Genomic DNA, 21,798 nt, shown 5'->3' with positions numbered 1-21,798 from the left:
GTGCAGGATTCCCAGTGATGGGGACTGATGGAACGTGAGCCTGTATTGATTGCTAATAAGGGCAGTATTAGTTGCTAACTAATAAGAACAATTTTTCATACTCAGCCAAAACAACAAAATCCTTTTCTCTGTCTCTAAGCTGTCAGCAAAAAGTTGGATGTTGGCTCAGCTGAATACCGAATGTTAAAATACAAGACACCTACATTTAGAAAAAAAATTATATAGACTCTCACAACAGTTTAGACTAAAGTTAAAAGATAAAAAGCAAGCCATGTTAACTCGATATTAATTACTAATAACATAGAACAGTTATAGCTCCTCAAACCTCCATATTTTTAAAGACTATATTCCTATGTCTTTCTTTTTTATTATAAAACAAGTTTTTAACATAGTAACTTCTAGCCAGACAGAGGTAAGGAATAGCTGAGAACTCAAGGACACAGATGGACAATGCATGCTTTACTTTAAGAATAAAAATAAGCCGGGCATGGTGTCGCACACCTGTAATCCCTGGACTTGGGTGGCTGAGACGGGAGGATCACAGGTTCAAAGACGGCCTCAGCAAGTACCGAGACTCTCGTCAACCTAGCAAGACCCTGTTTCCAAATAAGAAATAAAATTGGGCTGGGGGTGTAACCCAAAGGTAGAATGCCTCTGGGTTCAACCTCCAGTACCACACACACACATAAAACCAAAGACAAAGCCGGCCTCTACCATGTAGCCCCTGATCTTGCTAACCAAGTAACACATTTTGATCAGTGATGTCAGACCTCTCTGTTCCTATGAGGGTGGGCAAAGGGGGATAACAGAAGAGGCTTGCGTAGCAGAGATAACTGGTGGGCCCACACCTGCTTTTGCTGGGAAAACAGGACTACTGGCTAAAAACTGTTACGTGTTCCGCTATCTCGGTGTCTTCCTTTCAAGGCATTCCGCTGTGTCCTCTGACATGACGCTTTGATTGTTTTGTCTATTCTTTGTAATAAAACTTGGCTTAAGCTTGCAGCAGTGTAGTTCAGGAACTCAGGACGACAGCTCAAACTGTTACAGCCAGCAACTTAGATCTTGTTTCAGAAAATAAAACATAAAAGGGGATAGTGGGCTAGGTGTGGTGTAATCCCAGTATTTGGGAAGTTGAGACAGGAAGATTGCAGGTGTGAGGACCGCCTCAACAAGTAGTGAAGTAGTAGGACTCTCACCAACCCAGCAAGACCCTGTTTCAAAAAAAAAGAAGGGCTGGGAATGTAGCTTGGAGGTAGAATGTCTCTGTATTCATTCCCCAGCACCCAAAACAAAACAACAAAACTACACAAAACATAAAAAATTCTATTCACTAAAATATGTCATTATGAAAGTTATTACTGAGTTCCATCTTTTCTACCACAAAAATGAACAAATAAATAAGAGTATGTTATGCATGAATAGCTTAACTGCATGGCCAGCAAATATTTCTTGGGTTGAATCAAATAGATATGAGCAGTGGTTTAGGACTAGACTCTGGGCCTGGCATGGTGGGGCATGACAGTATTTGGGAGGCCGAAGCAGGATGATCTCAGGTTCAAGGCCAGCCTCAGCAATTTAGTGACACCTGTTTCGAAATAAAAAAATAAAATAGGGATGGGGTGTAGCTCCAAGGTAGAATGCCCCCAGGCTCACTCAATCCCCGGTGCCCTGCCCACATAAGAAAAGGTAGACTCTAAGCCCGGCGTGGTGGCACACACTTGTAATCCCAGCATTCGGGAGGCTGTGAAAGGAGGATTGTGGTTTTCGGACAGCCTCAGCTACTTAGTGACGCCTTTTGCAACTCAGTGAGATCCTGTTTCAAAATAAAGAATAAAAAATATGGCTGGAGGTGTGTCTTGGAGGTAGAATGCCCCTGGGTTTCATCCCTAGTACTGAAGAAAAAAAAAAAAAAAAGTTAGACTCTGCCATGATCAGATGCTTGAGACCCATAAGCTGAGGAGGCTTTTTTGGGGGGTGGGGGTGCAGGGAAACCACATTTGTAGAATCCTATGTTCTGGTTACAGTAATCTTTATGTTCTGTCAGAAGACTTCCTGTTTGATCAATAAGTCTTTTTTTTTTTTTTTTTTAAAGGTGGGCGTGGTGGCACACGCTTGTAATCCCTGCGCTTGGGAGGCTGAGACAGGAGGATCGCACAGGTTCGAAGCCAGCTTCAGCTACTTAGTGAGGCTCTCAGCAATTTAGTGAGACCCTGTTTCCAAATAAAATGCAAAATAGGTCTGGGAGCATAGCCCAAAGGTAGAAAGACTCTTGAGTTCCTTCCCTGGCACCACAAAAATAAATAAACAAACAAACAAAATAAAAAATAACTGTTAGCTGGGCATGGTGGCGCACGCTTGTAATCCCAGCACTTGGGAGACTGAAACAGGAGGATCACACAGGTTTGAAGCCAGCCTCAACTACTTAATGAGGCTCTCAGCAACTTAGTGAGACCCTGTTTCCAAATAAAGTATAAAAAATAGGTCTGGGAGTATAGCCCGGAGGTAGAAAAGCCCCTGGGTTCTACCCCCAGCACCACCAAATTAAAAAAAAAAGAGAGAGAATTAACTGTTTCAAATAAATCATTATTACTATTTTGGTACTTGAGATTGAATCCAGAGGCATTCTACCTCTGAGCTACATGCCTCGCCTTATTTTATTTTTTATTTGGAAACAGGGTCTCACAAAAAGTTGTTGGGTTTTGAACCTGCGATCCTCCTGTCTCAGCCTCTCAAGTACTAGGATTACAGGTGTGTGCCACCACGCCCATCTTCCCGGCTTCCTTTTTTTGTATCCTTCAAAGGGGAAAAATGAAGACTTTCTTTAAATAGCTAATACATTTCAGTTAAATGAACTATGATAAAATTGCACCAGTCGCAGCCTTATCTAGATGCCTTCCGAGTCTTTTGACGTGATCTTGGTCATCTTTATGTTTTGTTTTTTGTTTTTTTGGTGGTACTGGGGGTGGAACCCAGGGGCTTTTCTACTTATGGGTTATATTCCGAGACCTATTTTATACATTATTTAGAAACAGGGTTTCCCAGGTATGGTGGCGCATGCTTGTAATCCTGGTGCTTGGGAGGCTGAGACAGGAGGATCACTCAGGTTCAGAGCCAGCCTCAGCTACTCAGTGAAGCTCTCTGCAACTTATAAAGTATAAAATAGGCTGGGGCTGGGGTATAGCCTGGAGGTAGAAAAGCCCTGGGTTCCATTCTCAGTATAACACAAAAAATAAAAAAGAAAAAGAAAGAAAGAAACAGGGTCTCACTAAGCTGCTGAGAGCCTCATTAAGTAGCTGAGGCTAGCTTCAAACCTGTGTGATCCTTCTGTCTCAGCCTCCCAAGTGCTGGGATTACAAGCGTGCGCTACCACACCCAGCTATCTTTATGATTTTTAATTTTTTTTTTTTCGGTGCTGGAGATGGAACCCCAGGGCATTTTACCTCCAAGCTATACCCCTAGCCCTATTTTTTATTCTTTATTTTGAAACAGGGTCTCACTGAGTTGCAGAGTGGCTCACTGAATAGCAGAGGCCAGCTGCAAATTTGTGATCCTCCTGTCTCAGTCTCCCAAGTACTCGGATTCCACGTGTGTGCCGCTACACCCAGCTTTTTTATGGCTTCTTGCTCTCTAGTATGGCAAGATGTTTTAGTTGGATGTGTACATCCCCCTTTCTAACCTCTCCAATCTGGAATCTGGCCGTTTCTCTAAGGAACCCTACTTTCTTTTTGTGGGAAATGATACCTGGAGACCATATCTGGATTTTTATGGTTGGAAGTTACTTTTAGTTTCAACTGGGAATTGAACCCAGGTACATTGTGCTTCCAGGTTTACCCTCAGCCCTATTTGTTTTCAGAACTGGGGATGGAACCCAGGGGCATCCTATCTCTGAGCTATACCCTCAGCTCCATTTTTTATTCTTTATTTTGAAACAGGGTCTCACTAAGTCACAGAGAGCCTCACTAAAGGAGCTGTGCCTGGCCATGAACTTGGGATCCTCCTGTCTCAGCCTCCCAAATGCTGACATTACAGCGTGCACACCACACCCAGCTTCCCCAGCCCTATTTTTATTCTTTATTTTGAAACAGGATCTCACTGACTCGCAGAGGATATCACTATGTAAGCACTTCTGTCTCAGCCTCCCAAGTACTGGAATTATAAGCATGTACCACCACGCCTGGCTTGAAGATACTTTTGTGTGTGTGTATGTGTGGTACTGGGAAATTCATTCTGGGGGCTTTATGTGTGTTAGCACTAAGCTACAACCCCAGATCCCTAGAGCACACCTTTTTTTTAAAAGCAGGGCTTTGCATGTTTAAAAATTGTGTTGACTAGCTCTAAAGGGGTTAATCTTAGCATATTAACTTAAGAAAACCATATGTACTGGATGCTCCCCTGGAGAGTCTAGTTTTGTCTAGTTTTGTCACGGCACATAACCTATGTTTCTCTTTTGTTCATGTCTTTATTGGAAATCCACGTGGATCCAAGAACATATCACGCCTGGCTTTCCCGTTCTACCAAATATTAGGCCAGATGGCTCTTCTCCCAGGCTAAATAGATTTATGTTGACTGCTCTGGAAAGATACTGAACTCATGTCTATAGGAAATAAATGTGCTTTATATTTTCCCTTACTTAAAACAGTATCTATGTTATTATCCAGATATGTTCTTTTACCAAATTCTGCTCAGAGGGAGGATAGATGAAAGTTATTAGGGCCAGGTGTGGTGATGCAGGCCTATAATCCTAGTACTTGTGAAGCTGAGACAGGAGGATCGCAGGTTCAAGACCAGCCCCAACCACTTAGCAAGACTCAACAGCAACCAGGTAAGGCCTTGTTTTAAAACAAAAAAAGTAAAATAAAATAGGGCTGGTGGTGTAGATAATAGGTAGACTGCCCCTTGGTTCAGTTCCCAGCATCACACACAAAAAGTTATTAATTATATTATTCCCAATGTTAATATCTTCTACAACTTTCAAGCCAAAGCAAACACGTTGAAGGGACTGCTTAGGGGTCACAAGCTCTCACTTTATAACACCACTAGAGTCTTAAGTGTCTGAGTGATTTCCCCTCCCCCCGCACAGCACCCTATGGCCACAAAATAGATTCCTACCTGTTATTTTTTATCTTTCTTTCTTTTTTATTTATTTATTCATTCATTCATTTATTATGCCATACTGAGGATTGAACCCAGGGGCATTCTACCTCTGAGCTACACTCCCACCCTATTTTTTATTCTTTATTTTGAAATAGGGTCATACTAAACAGCGTCTTGCAGAAGGCCTCACTAAGTTTAAGCTGAGGCTAGCCTGGAACCTGGGATCCTCCTGTCTCTGCCTCCCAAATACTGTGATTACAAGTGTGCACCACCACACTTGGCCTGTTCATTTTATTAAGTAGTCATGTCCAGTGACTTAATAATAGTAATGGTATCCAATAGGTGTTGCTGTATTTCCCTGGGGAATTAAAATATCGGAAGGCACGCCTTTAAATCATTGCAGCCCTTGGGGCCCTAGTACTGTCTCAGGGAGATGCACCCTCCTCTTTTTTTTTTTTTTTTTTGGTGGTACTGGGGTTCCTGGAAGCCCTTCTACCTCCGGGCTACACTCCCAGACCTATTTTTTATACTTTTTTTTATTTGGAAACAGGGTCTCCTAAGCCAGCGGGCGGGGCTGGCTTCGAACCTGCGCGATCCTCCTGTCTCTGCCTCCCAAGCGCGGGGATTACAAGCCTGCGCCACCACGCCCGGCTGCACCCTCCTCTTTAAAATGAAGTTATAAGCTGAGTGTGACAGCGCATGCCCACCATCCCGGTGCTTGGGAGGCTGAAACACAGCAGGATCCCAGGTTTGAGACAGTCCTCACCAGCTTAGGCCCTTCGCAATTTAGTGGGATTCTGTTTCCAAATAAAAAATAAAACAGGGCTGGAGGTATAACTTGGAGGTAGAATGCCCCTGGGTTCAATCCATAGCTCCAAAACCAAGAACAGGGTTTATGGCTCATATCTTCTGTCATACCACATTCTTTTATCTATTGCTTTTATCTGTCTGTAGTTTTTATCTGTATCTATCCTTTTATTTATCTGTAGCTTTCACATGTAGGTTAGAGAACCAGAATTCTTTCACAGTAAACTTTATGCAAATCAAGGGTTTAAAATTTATTTTGTTCTATGTAAACTTGGTGTTGCTAATACTAGGACTTGGCTCACAGAGTACCAGTAATTTGTTAAATCTCAACTTAGGAAATTTGCTTCTATGGAATTATAGCACTTTAAAAGCAGTGAGATTAAGATGTACTCAAAATAGTGTCTACAATTCTGATTCCAGAGAAAAGAATTATAGTTTTGGCCGCTGCAGGAAAATTCCTATTTGGATCCAGGTGTGGCGGCACATGCCTGTCATCCCAGTGTTTCGGAGATTGAGACAGGCAGACCATAGCTCGAAGTGCTGAAAGCCTGAGAAGTGGTGCCATCTCCAAATGCAAATGGACAAATAGGACATCTCACTTGCTGAGGGAGTTTCAGCTTTTTTTGTTTGGTTGTACTGGGAATTTAACCAAGGGACCCTCTACCACTAAACTACCACCCTCCCTGCAGTGCTTTTTTTTTTTTTTTTTAACAGGATCTAAGTTACTACACACCAGCCTCAGATCTGTGTTCCTCCTGTCTCAGCCAAATGCTAGGATTTTAGGCATGCACCATCAGGTCTGATGGTTTCAATATTTTTACACTTATACACACACACACACACACACACACACACACACACACACACACACCTTACAAAGTCAGCATTGTGAGACTGTACTTTTGTGGAGTCAGATTTGAAGGAAAAAAACATAAAATGAATAGAACTAGTATCAGAAATGATAAAAACAAGCCAGGCATGGTGGCTCACACTTGTCATTCCAGCCATTTGGGAGACTGAGACAGGAGGATTGCGGTTCGCAGACAGACTCAGCTACTTTAGTGAGGCCCTGTTTCAGAATAATTAAAAATAGGGCTTAGCTGGGTGGGTGGCGCACACTTGTAATCCCAGTACTTGGGAGGCTGAGACAGGTGAATCCTGCAGGTTCAAAGCCAGCCTCAGCTACTTAGTGAGGCTCTTGGCAACTTAGTGAGACCCTGTTTCCAAATAAAATATAAAACAGGTCTGGAAGTGTAGCCCAGAAGTAGAAGGCCCTGGGTTCTGTCCCCAGTACCACAAAAAAAGAAATTATAAAAAAGAGAAATAATTAGTAGTAGCATAGCAAATTATAAAAAAGTAATGCTGACAATTTAAAATAGTTTCATAAAAAAACTTACAAAAGAATAAAAATGAAAGAAAAACATCCTAAAAAGACAGTTCAACCTATGTATAAGATGTTCATGCAGCATTGCTTTTAATGGCAAAATTATCAAGTCTAATTGTCGAATAATTGGGGAAGGAGTTGGTTAAATAAGGCTATGTATATCCATTTGGTTTTTTTTTTTTTTTATGTACTGGGGATGGAATCCAGGGGCATTCTACCTCTGTCCTACACCCCCAGTCCTATTTTTTATTCTTTATTTTGAAACAAGGCCTCACTGAGTTGCAAAGGGCCTCACTAAGTAGTAGCTGAGGCTGTCCTAGAACCACGATCCTTGTGTCTCAGCCTCGTATATCCATTTGGTAATTTTTTTTTTTTTTCTGCAGTACTGGGGATGGAATCCAGGAGCATTCTACCTCTGTCCTACACCCCCAGTCCTATTTTTTATTCTTTATTTTGAAACCGGGTCTCATTGAGTTGCAGAGGGCCTCACTAAGTAGCTGAGGCTGTCCGCGAACCACGATCCTCTGGTCCCAGCCTCCCAAATGCTGGGATTACCAGCGTGCGCCACCACGCCTGGCTGAAATATTTTTATTGTTATTAAAATTACTAGAGGCAGTATAATTTTACAGGAAAAGCTTATGATTCTTAAAAAAAAAGAATATAGAAGTTTGTATTATGGTCACAAATAAGAAGAAACAAAGATTCTTTAAAAAAACAGAATATAGAAGTTTGTATTATGGTCACAAATAAGAAGAAACAAAGTTTGTAGACACAGCTTCCAGTGTAAAAGAAAATTAAACAACTGACTTGTTCAGTGCTGGGAGGAGGAGATATTTTTCTTTCCCAAAATGCAAGGGAGAGAAGCAGGGAGGCATGTGGGGAGGGAGAAACGGGAAAAGGGGGAGCTGAGGTTCTTTGCAGCCCTCCCCCTGCTCGGGCCCACATAACCTCTGGAGATGCGTGCAGCAGGGGGCGTAGCACATTCAGGCTTGGGGACGTGGACAGGAACTAGTCAATACCTCTGACGGGGTTACCGTGGAGATGACTCTAACACTGTGCATTCCTTCTGTTTTCTCAGCATGTAAATGTCTAGTATTTATGTAAGTTGTCAATGCACAAAAACATTTTAGTTTTCAGAGTGGTGCGCGCAGTGCTTTTGCAGCAGCACCTCCCGTGGACCCAGTGCCTCGCCCCCACCTTGGCATTTCAGTGTTGTTTCTGAGCAAAGCACACTTCTACACACAGTGGAATTCTACTCAGAAATAAAGAAAAAATAAAATTACATCTTGTGAAAGAAAATGGAAGGACTCTTGAGTACATTGTGTTAAGTGAGATTAGCCGATCACAGAGCGTGAAGGGTCATATGTTTTCTTTAATCTGTGCAGGGTAGGACGTAAACCTCAGGTGAGCCAGGGAGGAGATATAAGGGTAGGGGTGGAGGAAGACTGAGGTTCATTCATAGAAATATACCATAGACTCTGTGTATACATGTGGATATACACCAACATCAATCTGGTTACTCCATATTGGGAAGGAGAGAAATGGGGAGGGGGCACCAAGACCGTGTGGCATGTATGTCATTGTCAATATGATTTACATTATGAGGTGAGACCATAATGCACCAATAAACACACACACATACACACACACAAACACACACACACACACACACACACACACATCTTATCCTTGAAAAAAAGCTCATTTCACAGCAGACAAAGTGGGGCATTGGGCCTTTGTTCATGGATCCATTGGTCTAACAATGACCCCCACCATGCTGAAGCAGCTGGCTGGCTGGGACAGTGATGGCTTTGCAGGGTGGAGTCAGCATCCAGTGCCTGTGCTGTTTGTCCCTTTGCCAGGATTCATGGCCCAGGAATCCTAGATATTTAGCCAGCCACCTGCTTGCTCCAACATGTATGCCTCAGAGTGGCTTGAAGTATACCCTTCAATTTTCAAGAGCCATTAGAGCTGAAAAAGGACAAAAAGCATCTTTTCTAACCAAAGTGAATAGAGAGCTTACTGTCATCACTTTGCTTAAGGAAGTTATATAGTTGGACAAAATAGTATGTGCAGTATTTTGCTAGGGTTGGAGATTGTTGCCATTTATTGATACCCAATGCTGACTGCCCATACCCAGTGCATTATCTCATTCCAAGCCTACAAAGAGGCCGGCTCTGGTGGTACATGCCTGCAATCCCAGTACTTGGGAGGCTGAGATAGGAGGATCTCAGGTTTGAAGACAGACTCAGCAATAGTGAGACTCTCATTAACTTAGCAAGACCCTGTTTCAAAATAAAGTATGACTACAGTGCACCAATAAAATAAAATAGGGCTGGGGGTGTCGTTTGGAAGTAGAATACCACAACAAAATAAATCCTACAAAAGCCTATTAAGGGGTAAGCTATCAAAGGCCCCATTTTATAAAAATGGAAACTAAATTTCAAGTAGGTTAAGTAATCCTGCAAGACTCCAGGACTCATAAATTGTGAAGCTGGAGGTTGCACACCAGTCTGATTTCCAAGTTCATGTCGACTGCCTACTACCATCTGGCCTCTGTGATGTGACCACAGCTTTTAGGCTACTTAATGGTAGAACTCAAACTTTGAATGCACTTCTGAGGACCAGCACTGAGAAAGGGGCACAGGAGTAGAAAGAAGACTTGCCTTTCAGAAACCTTCTGGTGAAGAGAGGGTCAGTCTGTAGCCCAAGATCTTGAATCTCAATGTTACGTGATACGTGTGTTGCAGGAGAGCAGGAGAGTGTTGGCTTGGGAGAACCGTGCTCTCAGAGAGCACTGCCATTTCTAGTGATATGACTCAACTATCTATAGAGAATATAAAAATGTTTCATTGTAATGTTTTTTATTTCCAGAAACAATTGACTGTACTATATAGTTACACAGTGTAATTAAGAGGAGAGAAACACATGCTGGAATATTTCAGATCTTGTGTTTAAAGGGCTCGTGAGGTCAGAGTCGCCATACCCAGACTGGAATTCAGTTGCTGCCTGCGGCCCACAGTCACCGTTATGATGCCTGAATTTGCATATATCTGCTCTCTGCTGCTGCCGCCCGCGGGAACTTTAGATTAAAGTAGCACATGGTCTTAGTCCTCAAATATTTTTTGGTCATTAGTCATTTAACTAAATGCCAGCTCCTAAAGATTTTTGTTGTTTTGTTGTGGGGCATCTTAATTAGCATATTTTATATTAATTGACCTTAGAATTATTTTCTCAGATTTCCAGGCATTGCCTTGACCTGTGTCGAAAAGAGGAACATAGCGAGTGTTTTGAGTCAGTGTTTTGTTAATAGATGGAGCAGGATCAGAATGTCAACTCTGACCTCACCAGCCCTTTTAAACCAGAACTAGTATCAACATCACAGAGATAGGGAGAGGATGCTGTTCCTTCAAAAATGTGAAATCAGTCCCACCCAGACATCCAAAGTAGTCTGACAGCCAGAGGTGTTGTGTGAAGTGTTTCTTACAATCAGCATTTAGTATGTGATGGGAAAGGTGGTAGCAAAATAAGAACAACAAAAACAGGTATCAGCAACTTCAGTGGAAAGAAATTCTTCACCAGAAATCTTGGCTTTGGGTCAACATTTGAAGGTAACAGAATATTTAACAGAAAAGGCCATCGGGATGCTAAAACACTAATTTGCAGTGGAACTCTAAGTATGGAGATTAGTGGCAAGGAATCGGGAGAGACTGCCAAACCCAATGCAAAGGCTTTACTTTGACACACAGAAAGCAAACGTGAGAGGTTTTTTTGGGGGGGTTAATTGTGTTTAATCTATGAATGTTTTGAGTAATTTGGATTGAGTGCTGCATTGCATGATGGCCAATTTCCTTTAAGTTGTTCCACTGTATCATCATAACTCTGTTCATTGTTTCTTATATTCTAATTGGTGCATTCTAATTGGTGCAGTTCCGAGTGACACGTAAATGCACACTTGCACCACTTGGTGTATTCCCTCTGCTGATTGCTTAGTGCACTGTGAGGCAGTGCTGAAGCTCAGTCATGCTAAGCTGAGTGTGTCTAGTGCCCATCCCAGTTGTTTCCACTTATCATAAGTTACCATATCTAACATACACACACATCTGTGCTGGCTCAATCCTAAGGCCATCATGCAGAGGCTGAGAGGAGAGTTGCCCCCATTGGCTCAAGCTAAGACCTTCAGTAGTTCTAGTGGGGATGCCACTACTGGCTGGCAGGCCCAACCCCTTTGAGGTGCTGCCCCCGTTCTCCATGCTTGGCCCTTGCCTGCTTCCCCAGCCTCATCTCCCCACACTCTCTCCTGGGCGGGCACCACAGCAGGTCCTGCGCAGTCCCTAGAACGTGCCCAGTGTTCCAGCTCCCCCATTTCCTCTTCGTACTAGTCACCTCCTGCCTAGCCTACGGGGAGGCCTTCCAAGCCTGATTTGCAAGCACTGGGATTACAGAGGCTTGCCACCCTGCCCTGTCCTGTCTGTTCATTAACATCTGTCGCACCCACACGTAGGCTGCACTACATTGCCCGACTCTGCTTCCCTCCAGACTGTAAGTCCCTTGGCAGACAGCGGGGCGTTCTCTGTGTTGCTGTTGAGCGTATTGTGGCCACAGTTGCTGAGGGGGAGTGGCCTCCTGCACTGAGTGTATCTTGGGCCCGGCTTTCCCTGCCCGCGTGGGCTGCAGCTGAAGGACTGCCCCAGAGTGCACCTTGGGTAATGCCCAAAGTGTCAATTACTTAGGACACAAACACAGTGTGACCACTGCCTCCTGGAGCAAAGGCCATGGGGCTGAGAGGAATAGCTCTGGCCTGTCGCCATCGCATGCCAGCCCCTGCTCCTCCCCAGCCCTATTGCACTGGCCTTGTCTGCTTCCTCCCTTAGCTGCGACCCCGCCAAGCCGTGGTAGTGGGTAGAGGGCATCAGAGGAGGCCCTGGATCTTGCGGGCAGTACAGAGTGGGGCGCCATCAGTGGCCTGCTTCCTTCCCGCCACACACACCTGCTTCTCGGGCAGTTTCCAGGCACACCGACCCGCCCTGGCCTCGTTCTACCTGGAAAACTTGTATGCCGTCCAGTGGGTTCTAGCCACACCCTCTTAATCAACTCCCCATTCCTCCCATCCCTCTGTTAATAATTTGTTAAACTTCCTTTGTGCAAATTACAGCCTGGCTTCTGCCTTCTCCTAGGGTGCTAGCCGGCACAGGTGCTGTCCACTTCTCATGGCCACGCTGCTTCCCCATCGAGGGGACCAGCCTAAATGGTTCCTAAACTCAGGGGACACCCTCTGAGTTCCCGTCATCACAGTACCAGGCTCTGTCCTGGGGTGAAGTAAGGGTTGGAGTGATACGGAGCTCCAAGACTAGAAGAGAAAACTCTTGGTCTAGGTGTGTTGAGTCAAAGAGGGTCAGGGAAAGTCTTGTATGTGTGGAGTTAGGAGAGTGGGGGTGACAGAATAAACGAGAGTTCCTGAAATTGATGACTATTTACCACTGTAAGCCTAAGCCATGTCCATAAGGGAAAACATAACGAAGTGGTTTTGTCTGTTACTATTCTCTTCCTACAGAGCACTTGAGGTAGATGAAGTTTAATTTTGTCTTCTTGTCTTTCAACTCCAAGTGAGCCCAGGCTCTCTTATCTCTTGTACCCACAATGCCTGCCATGTGATAGATTCATAATAAATGTTGGTTGACTTGATAAGGTTTAAACTTGGTGAGTTGATAATGCTGTGTTTTCTACTCCAAAGAAGCCGACTTCAGCCAGTGTTTCCTATTGTGACACTAAATAACCACGAGCCATTTTTCCCATACTTGAAATGTAAACAAGGAGGTTATCCATCAGTGTAGTGCTTGTTCTTATTTATTTCAAGTGTGCAGCCAGAAGAATGTTAGGTATTTTCAGATCATCCCAAATTTCAGACATAGAAACAGAGCTTCAGTACTTAGCCAGGCTTTGAGTCCATGTCAATACCCACACCCTCGCGGTTCCTTACTGTGTGGGGTCTCACCATGAGTGCTTGTGGTAGCCCATCCCAGGCCTGCCTTGTGTCCACACTTGATGGAAGGCTCCTTTTTTGTGTTAAAGAGCCATTGTCAGCCGGGCGTGGTGAGCACGCTTGTAATCCCAGCATTCGGGAAGCTGAGACCGGAGGATCATGGTTCGTGGACAGCCATAGCTACTTAGTGATGCCCTGTGCAACTAACTCAGTGAGACCCGGTTTCAAAATAAAGAACAAAAAAATAGGACAGGAGGTGTAGCTGGGAGGTCGAATGCCCCTTGGTTCCATCTCCAGACCCGCCAAAGAAACAAACAAAACCACTGTGACCTTTTTGTTTCCTAGAAATACATCCCCCCAGCCATGCAGGCCACATGTATAAAGGGCTCTGGAAACTCACAGGCGGAAAGTTTCTCCCCAGTTGCGCTGCTTTTTGTGGATGTCTCTGTGTGTGGCACTAGGGACATTCTGCCTCTGAGCTACACACCAGCCCTTTTATATTTTTTGGTGGTACTGGGGATGGAACCCAGGGGCCTTCTACCTCCAGGCTACACTCCCAGACCTATTTTATATGTTATTTGGAAACAGGGTCTTTTAAACCAGCTGAGGCTGGCTTCGAACCTGTGCGATCCTCCTGTTTCAAGCCTCCCAAGCGCAGGGATTACAAGTGTGCGGCACCATACCCGGCCACTCCCCAGCCCTTTTTAATCTTTTGGTTTGCTTGTTTGTCTGTTTATTTATTTTTGTGTGTGGTACTGGGGGTGGAACCCAGAGGCTTTCTACCTCCAGGCTATACTCCTAGACCTATTTTATATTTATTGGAGCTGAAACTGGTTTCGAACCTGTGAGATCCTTCTGTCTCAGCCTCCCAAGCGCGGGGATTACAAGCGTACGCGGGGATTACAAGCGTACGCCACCACACCCAGCGTTAAGTTTTTGGTTTAAACAGCGTCTTGCTAGGTTACTAAGAGTCATGCCATCTTGCTGAGGCTGTCCTTGAACCTGCGATTCTTTGTTTTAACGTCCCAACTACAGCGATTACAGGCATGCACCATCACACCTGGCTCCAACTGCTTCTTTAAGGATTAAAAAAAATCTCATAAAAAATGTATCCACTTGGTGAAAAGTTGAACTTGTACTGGGTATGGAAAATGCTTCCTGGCTTAGATGCTTAATTAAAGTTAAGCCTCAAGCGGGAACAGGTGACTCCATTTTTAAACACTAACCCTTGCCTTCCTCTTTTGTTCCCAGGTGCTGTTACCTCCGTATGATGATGCCACCGTGAATGGCGCTGCCAAGGGGCCACCGCCGCCCTACGTGTCGGCCTGAGTCCGAGGGCGGGCAGAGCTGAGCGCAGCAGCTGTCTGCGCAGACACCCAAGCAATACTTGTGTGCTTTCGTTGCTGAGATGAGCTCTCTGCTTGTTTGCTCTGCCCTATTTTACAGTTTAGATATTAGGTTGAAACCCTCTGTAGTTTGGGGCACACACTTTAGCTAGTGCTCTGGTAGGGTAGCTGTGGGGTTCTTTTAGTGAGGGTTGGGGCAGCTCCATTAGTCTTTCCCAAAATATAGGTGGGCCTTGAGTCCCTGAAGGCTGGTTCTGTACCTGCTCAGGCCCCAAACTGGGCAGTCAGTCACATTTTTCCTCCTGTTTCTCTGTCTCTTTAAAGCATAAATTAAAATCAAAATTAGAGAATGCTTTTCTTAAGCCATTCCAGTATATAGAACAAACTCTATAAAAACAGGAATGTAATCAGCTACTCTCATTAGATAAATAGGAGTCCTTATGTATACATTACAGAACTTTTCTTACCATCCTTTACGACTTAAATTCAGAGACAGTTGGAGTTTGCTAGTCAAGGATTTTCTCGCTGGGCTAAAAGGACACTTAGGCCATGCCAGGCAGTGAGAGCAGAAACTGCTCTGCCCTGTGTCCTGGGCCTGGCTGTGTCTCCTCCGTGTGGCAGGGACCTGGCGCTCCTGTTCTCGTGGTTTCCATCCCAACCAGGACCCTCTTTTACTAAGTGTCCTTCCCTAGCTGAACCCCTGGAGGATGACGGCTGGCTTTATCAATTATAATTTCTGTCTTGTGTTTACCTGAAAATACAAAGAAAGATTGTCTCCTTTCCTTGTAAAGTACATCCTGTTACTTTGAATTCCAAGTATGCCTAGTCATCCTTTGAAGTGTTAAGCAGTCCTCAGGAGGATTGTGGAGGGCTGTTTCCGAGGAGGGCTGAACCCTCCCGTCTCTCCCACCTGAGTAGCAAAGGACTTTTTTTTTTTGTATGTTCATGTGTTCAAAAGCCTGCAGCTCTCCTGCTTGTTCATTGTTGAATGTGCTGTAAATGAAGGTTTTTGCAATTAAAGATTTGCCCACATCCAAGGAAATAACCTTTTGACTCTGTGGTGATTGTGTCCAGGGATCCTTCCTGCCCACACAGACGCGCTTTCAGTCCCAGGAGTGGGCTTTAGAGCTCGCTTCACGCTTAAGTGTTTTTACATATTTCAGTGGTGATAAAGTCAGACTTTAGGGTAAGAAGAACAGGAGAGGGAACAGACCCCAAGTCCCAGCATTCCTAGCCCTGCCTTTGCAAAGGCCCAGGTGCTCAGCTCTTGTGCATAGTACTGCTTTATGTCCAGAGTGTACTTTCATAAGCAATTAATATATTAGTCTGTTTCAAGAGGTTAAGAGGTAGGAGCACCGAGGAGGCTGAGATGGGAGAATTGCAAGTTTGAGAGGAGTCTCAGCAATGTAGCAAGACTCTCAGCAACCTAGCAAGACCGCGTTTCAAAATAAAACCAAAAGAGCTGAGTAGGGGGGAGTGGTATGCATACCTGTAATCTCAGCCTCCTACTTGGGAGGCTGAGGCAGAAAGATTGCAGGTTTGAGGCCAACCTCAGCAACTTTGTGAGACCCTGTTTCAAGGTAAAAAGGGCTGGGGGTGTAGCTTGGAGTTAGAATGTTTCTGGGCTCAGTCTTCAGTACTAATAAAATACAAGGTGGGAGGCTGGGTTTGGGGACATTCCTATAAATCCTAGTACTGAGGAGGCTGAGACAAGAGGATTACAGGTTGAGGTCAGCCTCAGCAACTTAACAAGATACTGTTTCAAATGAAAAGGGCTGGGGGTGTAATTCACAGGTAAAATGTCCCTGGGTTTATCCCTGAGATTGAGCCATAGTTTTTTTTTTGTTTGTTTTGTTTTTTTAATTGTATTGAATATTCTTTATAAACTCAACCTAAGACATTTTGTTCCTGGCTTGGGGTACAGTCCAATGGTAGAATGCTTGTCTGGTCTGCACAAGAGACCCTTGGTTCAATTCCCAGCAATGCAGAAAGACGCTTCTGCACATAAAATTCACATCAAGTTAGGCTCCGGAAGGCTTATTCGAAATGGGAAAGGCCTGTCAGGTGGTTTCCTGATCCCGGTGGAAGGCACATGGGAAATCCCAACTATATGCATGGCGTTCCCCACGGCTTTCCAGCTCTGCCTAATTTTGCAAATTATGCATGGGCAGTGGAGAAGAGTTGTGGTCTTGAGTGTGCAGTGTCCTTGGAGGGAAACGGGCTGCTCATCTTGTTCATGCTGCTCTCAAGTGGCATCATGGCCCCCCTCCCCCATCACTGCATTCTGAGGTCCCGTGGGAGTTTTTTTTATTTTTTGGTGGGGTGGAAAGGGTTCTTGGGGATTAAACCCAGTAGCAATCTCTGAGCTATACCTTTAGCACTATTTTATATTTTAGTATTAAAATATGTTTGGTCAATTATTATTTATAATTATTAATATAACAATCGTATCTGAGCATTATATGATAATATAATAAAATGTGTGTGTGTGTGTTGTACTGGGGGTGGAACCCAGGAGCTATCTACCTCCAGGCTATACTCCCAGACCTGTTTTGTACTTTATTTGGAAAAAGGGTCTCACTAAGTAGCCTCCCAAAGTGCTGGAATTACAAGTGTGCGCCACTACTATGCCTGGCAGGCTTTCTTTCTTTCTTTCTTTTTTTTTTTTTGGTGGTACTGGGGTTCCTGGAAGCCCTTCTCCTTCCAGGCTACAGTCCCAGACCTTTTTTTTAAATTTATTTGGAAACAGGGTCTCTTAAGCCAGCAAGGCTGACTACGAACCTGCTCGATCCTCCTGTCTCCACCTCCCAAGTGCGGAGATTACTAGCGTGCGCCACCATGCCCGTCTGCCCGGCAGGCTTTCTAAATTTTAACGGCTAGTGAGTTTATACCTAATCGGAGCTGGGGATATCGCTCAGAGGTAGAATGTCCATGGGTTCAATCCCCAGTACTGCAAAAATAAACAAATAGGTCTGGGGTCTGTTTCAGAGGTGGAGCACCCAAAGTTCAATCTCTAGTACTTGAAAAAAAAAAAAAGACCCCCCCCCCCGTTTCTTTTCCTTTTCACTTTGTTCTGGTCTTAAATATTTATTTAGTTGACTGACTACTTAACCAGACTACATCTCATTTCATCTCCTTGCTGCCCTCTGTTCATTAATGAACAGTACTTTTTTTTTTGGAACCCAGGGGCATTCTACCTCTGAGCTACACCCCCAGCCCTATTTTTTATTCTTTATTTTGAATCCTCACTAAGTAGTGGCTGAGGCTGTGATCCTCCTGTCTCAGCCTCCCAAATGTTGAGATTATAAGCATGTAGCACCACACCCGGCTCAACAGCACTTCTTAGTAATGATCTCCCTGGGCCATCTTTGAGACTGTAGCCATTAAAGTTGTTTCTCCACAGAGGGATATATTCATCGTTTGTGAAAAAATCCTGCTGTACAAACTGAGCCTTTGTGATCAAAGAAAACTGATGAAACTCTACATTTATTGCCTTTTTTTTTTTTTTTTTTTTGTTAGGGGCACCTTAGTTTTTGCAGCCAGTCTGGAAACTGACTTTAACATCATTATGTTGATTGCAATGTAATGCTGTGATGGTGTAAGCCATCCCGGGTTCTACAAGAGAGAGAGCAGGTGTCTGTGCCAAGGTGTTGAAAGAACAGCTCACGCAGAACTGCTGGCATAAAGCACAGGTGAAGCCATGTCAGGGCTCCCTACCTTCAGACCCAACATGCACCAAAAATAGCGCCTGCAGCTGTGCAAAATGGGCTTTTGGCAGCTCAGATACAAGTTCTGAAAGGGAAGGAAAAAGGAGGCACTGCAGGGATATCTCCACACCCATGGAATTCGCTTCAAGTGTTTCTGCACACTGGCCAAGTTTTCTGCTAAATGGGTCATGGAGTATGGAAGCCTGCCAGATCTGCAACCTGCTGCCCAGAGCCCACGCATACCCTCTGCTGACTGGAGTACCAAGACAGCAGACAGAAACTGTCGAGGGGCCAATCCAGAAAAACTTAGATCAAAGCAGGAGGCTGAGCCCTCCAGACCCGCCAGTGGGATCCCAATTAGCAAGAACAGCTGCTGCTTCGGATGAAGAGTTTGGCTTAAACCGGCAGCAGGATGGAGCTATGTTTATTTTATCCTATCTAGCACTTGCACATGTTTTACAAAAAGTGATTAACAGCATAGGCAGTTTCTATCTTATTAAGATGGGGAGCTTTTGAGCTCGGTATGTTAGCTTTCCCGTTGCCATAACACATATCTGAGATAACCAGGTTAGAAAAGGTTTATTCTGGCTCACAGCTTTGGTGGTTCCAATCCATAATCGCTGTGGCTCTGGGTCTGTGGGGAGGCAGGAGCTCCTGGCAGAGCAGGACCACTCACCCCGAGGCCAGGAAGCAAAAGGGGTGAGGATGGGGCTGGGTTGCACTGCCGCCTTCGAGGGCACACCTCCAGGGACCCGGACCTTCCGTAGGCCCCACCTCTTAATTTTTATTGCCTCCCAAGTAGCACCAAGCTTTAGACCAACCCTTTAACACATGGGCCTTTGGGGGATGTGTGTGTGTGTGTGTGTGTGTGTGTGTGTGTGGTACTGGGGGTGGAACCCAGGGACTTTTCTACCTCCGGGCTATACTCCCAGACCTATTTTATATTTTATATGGAAACAGGGTTTCACTAAGTTGCTGAGAGCCTCACTCAGTAGCTGAGGCTGGCTTCAAACCTGTGCGATCCTCCTGTCTCAGCCTCCCAAGCACAGGAATTACAAGCGTGCACCACCACACCTGGCCTTTGGGGGATACTTAAGACCCAAGAGTTTAGTGTCCAGCAACTAAAATTACATATTCCTTGGTCAAGCTGTACAGGGTATATTACTGCAGTGGAGGAGCAAAGAAAGGTAACTTGGAAAGGAACTGTGTGACCCAGCCTGGGTTGGGCATAATTCCCGGGACTGAGGTCGGGCCACACTTCGGGATAAGGCTGGGATGGAGTGCGTCGTTGCTTTGGCGGCTATTTACAGTTCTGCCTCTGGGGCTGTGGCAGCTCAGTCCCCACTGTGCCATATCCAAGGGCACATCCCATTCCTGGGATCCTAGATTTGGGACTTCAGTCTTGGGAAGGGCAGATGGATCTCCCCGTGATCTCTGAACACAAGGAGTGCGGGGTCCGCTGCTGACCAGCAACAGCAGGAGCCCGCTGTGCAGTGGTGCTCCTCAGACCCAGGACTGTGACCTTCACGTGATGATGTTACCCACTATTCATTTTAGCTAAGGGGATGTATTTTTAATTCTATTTTGCTCTTTTACTTTCAAAGGCTGCTCTTTTAGTTGATTTTCATTCTACGTCTTTTTTGGGAGAGGGTATTAGAGATCAAAGCCAGGGGCATTTTACCTCTGGGCTACACCCCCAGTCCTATTTTATTTTTTATGTGTTAATAAATAAATAATCTTGCTAAGTTGATACACACCTCACTGAGTTGCTGAGGCTGGCTTCAGACCTGCGATCCTCATATCTCTGCCTCCGAGTACTGGGATAACAGGTGTGCGATGCCCGGTCTTTTTTTTTCCGTGATACCGGGGATCGAACCCAGATTCATTCTGCCTCTGCGGTACATCCTCAGCCCCTTTTATGTCTGGTTTTGAAAGAGGGTCTCTCTAGGTCGCTGAGAGTCTCAGTTGTTGAGTTTGGTCTCAAACCTGTAACCCTCTTGTCTCAGCCTCCCAAGTCCTGGGATTGCCGGTGTGCACCACCAGGCCGAGTAACTCTACATCTTTTAAATTTATCTCCTACCTATAGTTCCCTTTGATATGTAGTCATGACACCCCTCTTTTTTTTTTTTTATCAAATCTTTCCCGTCTTTCTTGATGACCTATTGAGATTTCTTATATGTTGTGTCCTAAATGGAAAATTGTCCTTCCTTCTTCCAAGTCGGCCTACTTCAGGCTTCCTGACTTAGAATCTGGGTCTTCTTTGCCCTGTCTCTCTCTCGCGCTCTTGCCCATATTCCACTGGTACCCAGGCCTGTGGCTTCTCTTTCATGAGGTGGAATGACACTGGCCCTTTCCTGAGCCCTCCCATTGCGCCATCCATGCTGCTGGGCGTGGGACACATGTTAACTCCTCAGCCCCCATTTTATGGGTGAAGAAAGAGGCTTTTAGAGGAAAATAACTCGTCTAAAGTCATACAGTAAGCAGCAGAGCCAGAGCCTGAGTGTGAATTCAGTATATTCAAGTGTGTGAATTTGAGATCCGAGAATTGAATTCTGTACATATGATTTATTTCCCAACAGTAGTTGCTATCTACTAATTGGAATTTTATTTTTTGTATTGCAGATTGAACCCAGGGGCATTCTACCTTCAGAATACACCCTCGGTCCTTTATTTTTTTGTTTTGAACAGGATCTTGCTAGGTTACTGAAAGCCTCGCTAAATTGCTGAGGCTGCCCTCGAACCTGTGATCTTCTTGAGTACTGGGATTCCGGGTGTACACCATCACACCTGGCTCTAATTGGAATTGTATACATCCCAAGGGAGCAAGTTATGCAAAGTCATGTAAAGTCTGTAAACTTGGGAGTATAGGTCTTTAGGTTGAAGTTTGTTACGCAAGTAACCCTGTCAATTTCCTATTTAACCTAGACTAGAAAGTGCTCTTCATATTCCAGATTTTCACTCTTATTAAAAGAATCTATTGCAGGGTGCAGTGACACATGCCTGTAATTCCAGTGCTTAGGAAGCTGAGACAGGAGGATTGCAGGTTCAAGGCCAGCCTCAACAATTTAGCAAGACTCAGCAGTTTAGTGAGACCCTGTTTCAAAATTAAGAAAAATAAAATAGGGATAGGGGTGTGACTCAGGGTCAAATCCCCTGGATTCAATCCTCAGAAACACACACACACACACACACACACACACACACACACACCCCTATTCATGCAGGAACAATATCAAATAAGACGGGCGTTTTAGAGTAAGTAGTTAATTGTTTTATGCAAGCAATTAATTTTCTTGTGAGGCAGTTAGGCACCCTTTTAAATGGCACTGATTTGTCTTTGCTGAGGAGAATCTGCACATTAAGATTCCGAACATCATTACCAGTAAAGACGGTGGTATCATTTGTTTGGAGGACTAGTTGGACACCTCAAGACCCAACTTCCTTGTCTGCCCCAGAAAGCCCGTGCCACTGTCTATT

The 21,798-nt window shown here is 44.7% G+C and overlaps 1 protein-coding gene across 1 annotated transcript in view; it reads left to right on the top strand.

The window, feature by feature from the left end:
• Positions 1 to 14,597, top strand: part of LAPTM4B (lysosomal protein transmembrane 4 beta) — a gene marked incomplete at both ends in the record, with an annotated part of 65,770 nt that extends 51,173 nt beyond the window's left edge. The window contains one exon of the mRNA XM_080693962.1: positions 14,520 to 14,597. Within this exon, the coding sequence (XP_080550088.1) occupies positions 14,520 to 14,597 (78 nt within the window). The remainder of the gene's footprint in view (positions 1 to 14,519) is intronic.
• Between the last annotated feature and the right edge of the window lie 7,201 nt (positions 14,598 to 21,798).

Source organism: Muscardinus avellanarius (genome assembly GCF_963383645.1).
Source record: "Muscardinus avellanarius genome assembly, chromosome: 4".
Taxonomy (NCBI): domain Eukaryota; kingdom Metazoa; phylum Chordata; class Mammalia; order Rodentia; family Gliridae; genus Muscardinus; species Muscardinus avellanarius.
This window is presented reverse-complemented; position numbering and strand designations above follow the sequence as displayed.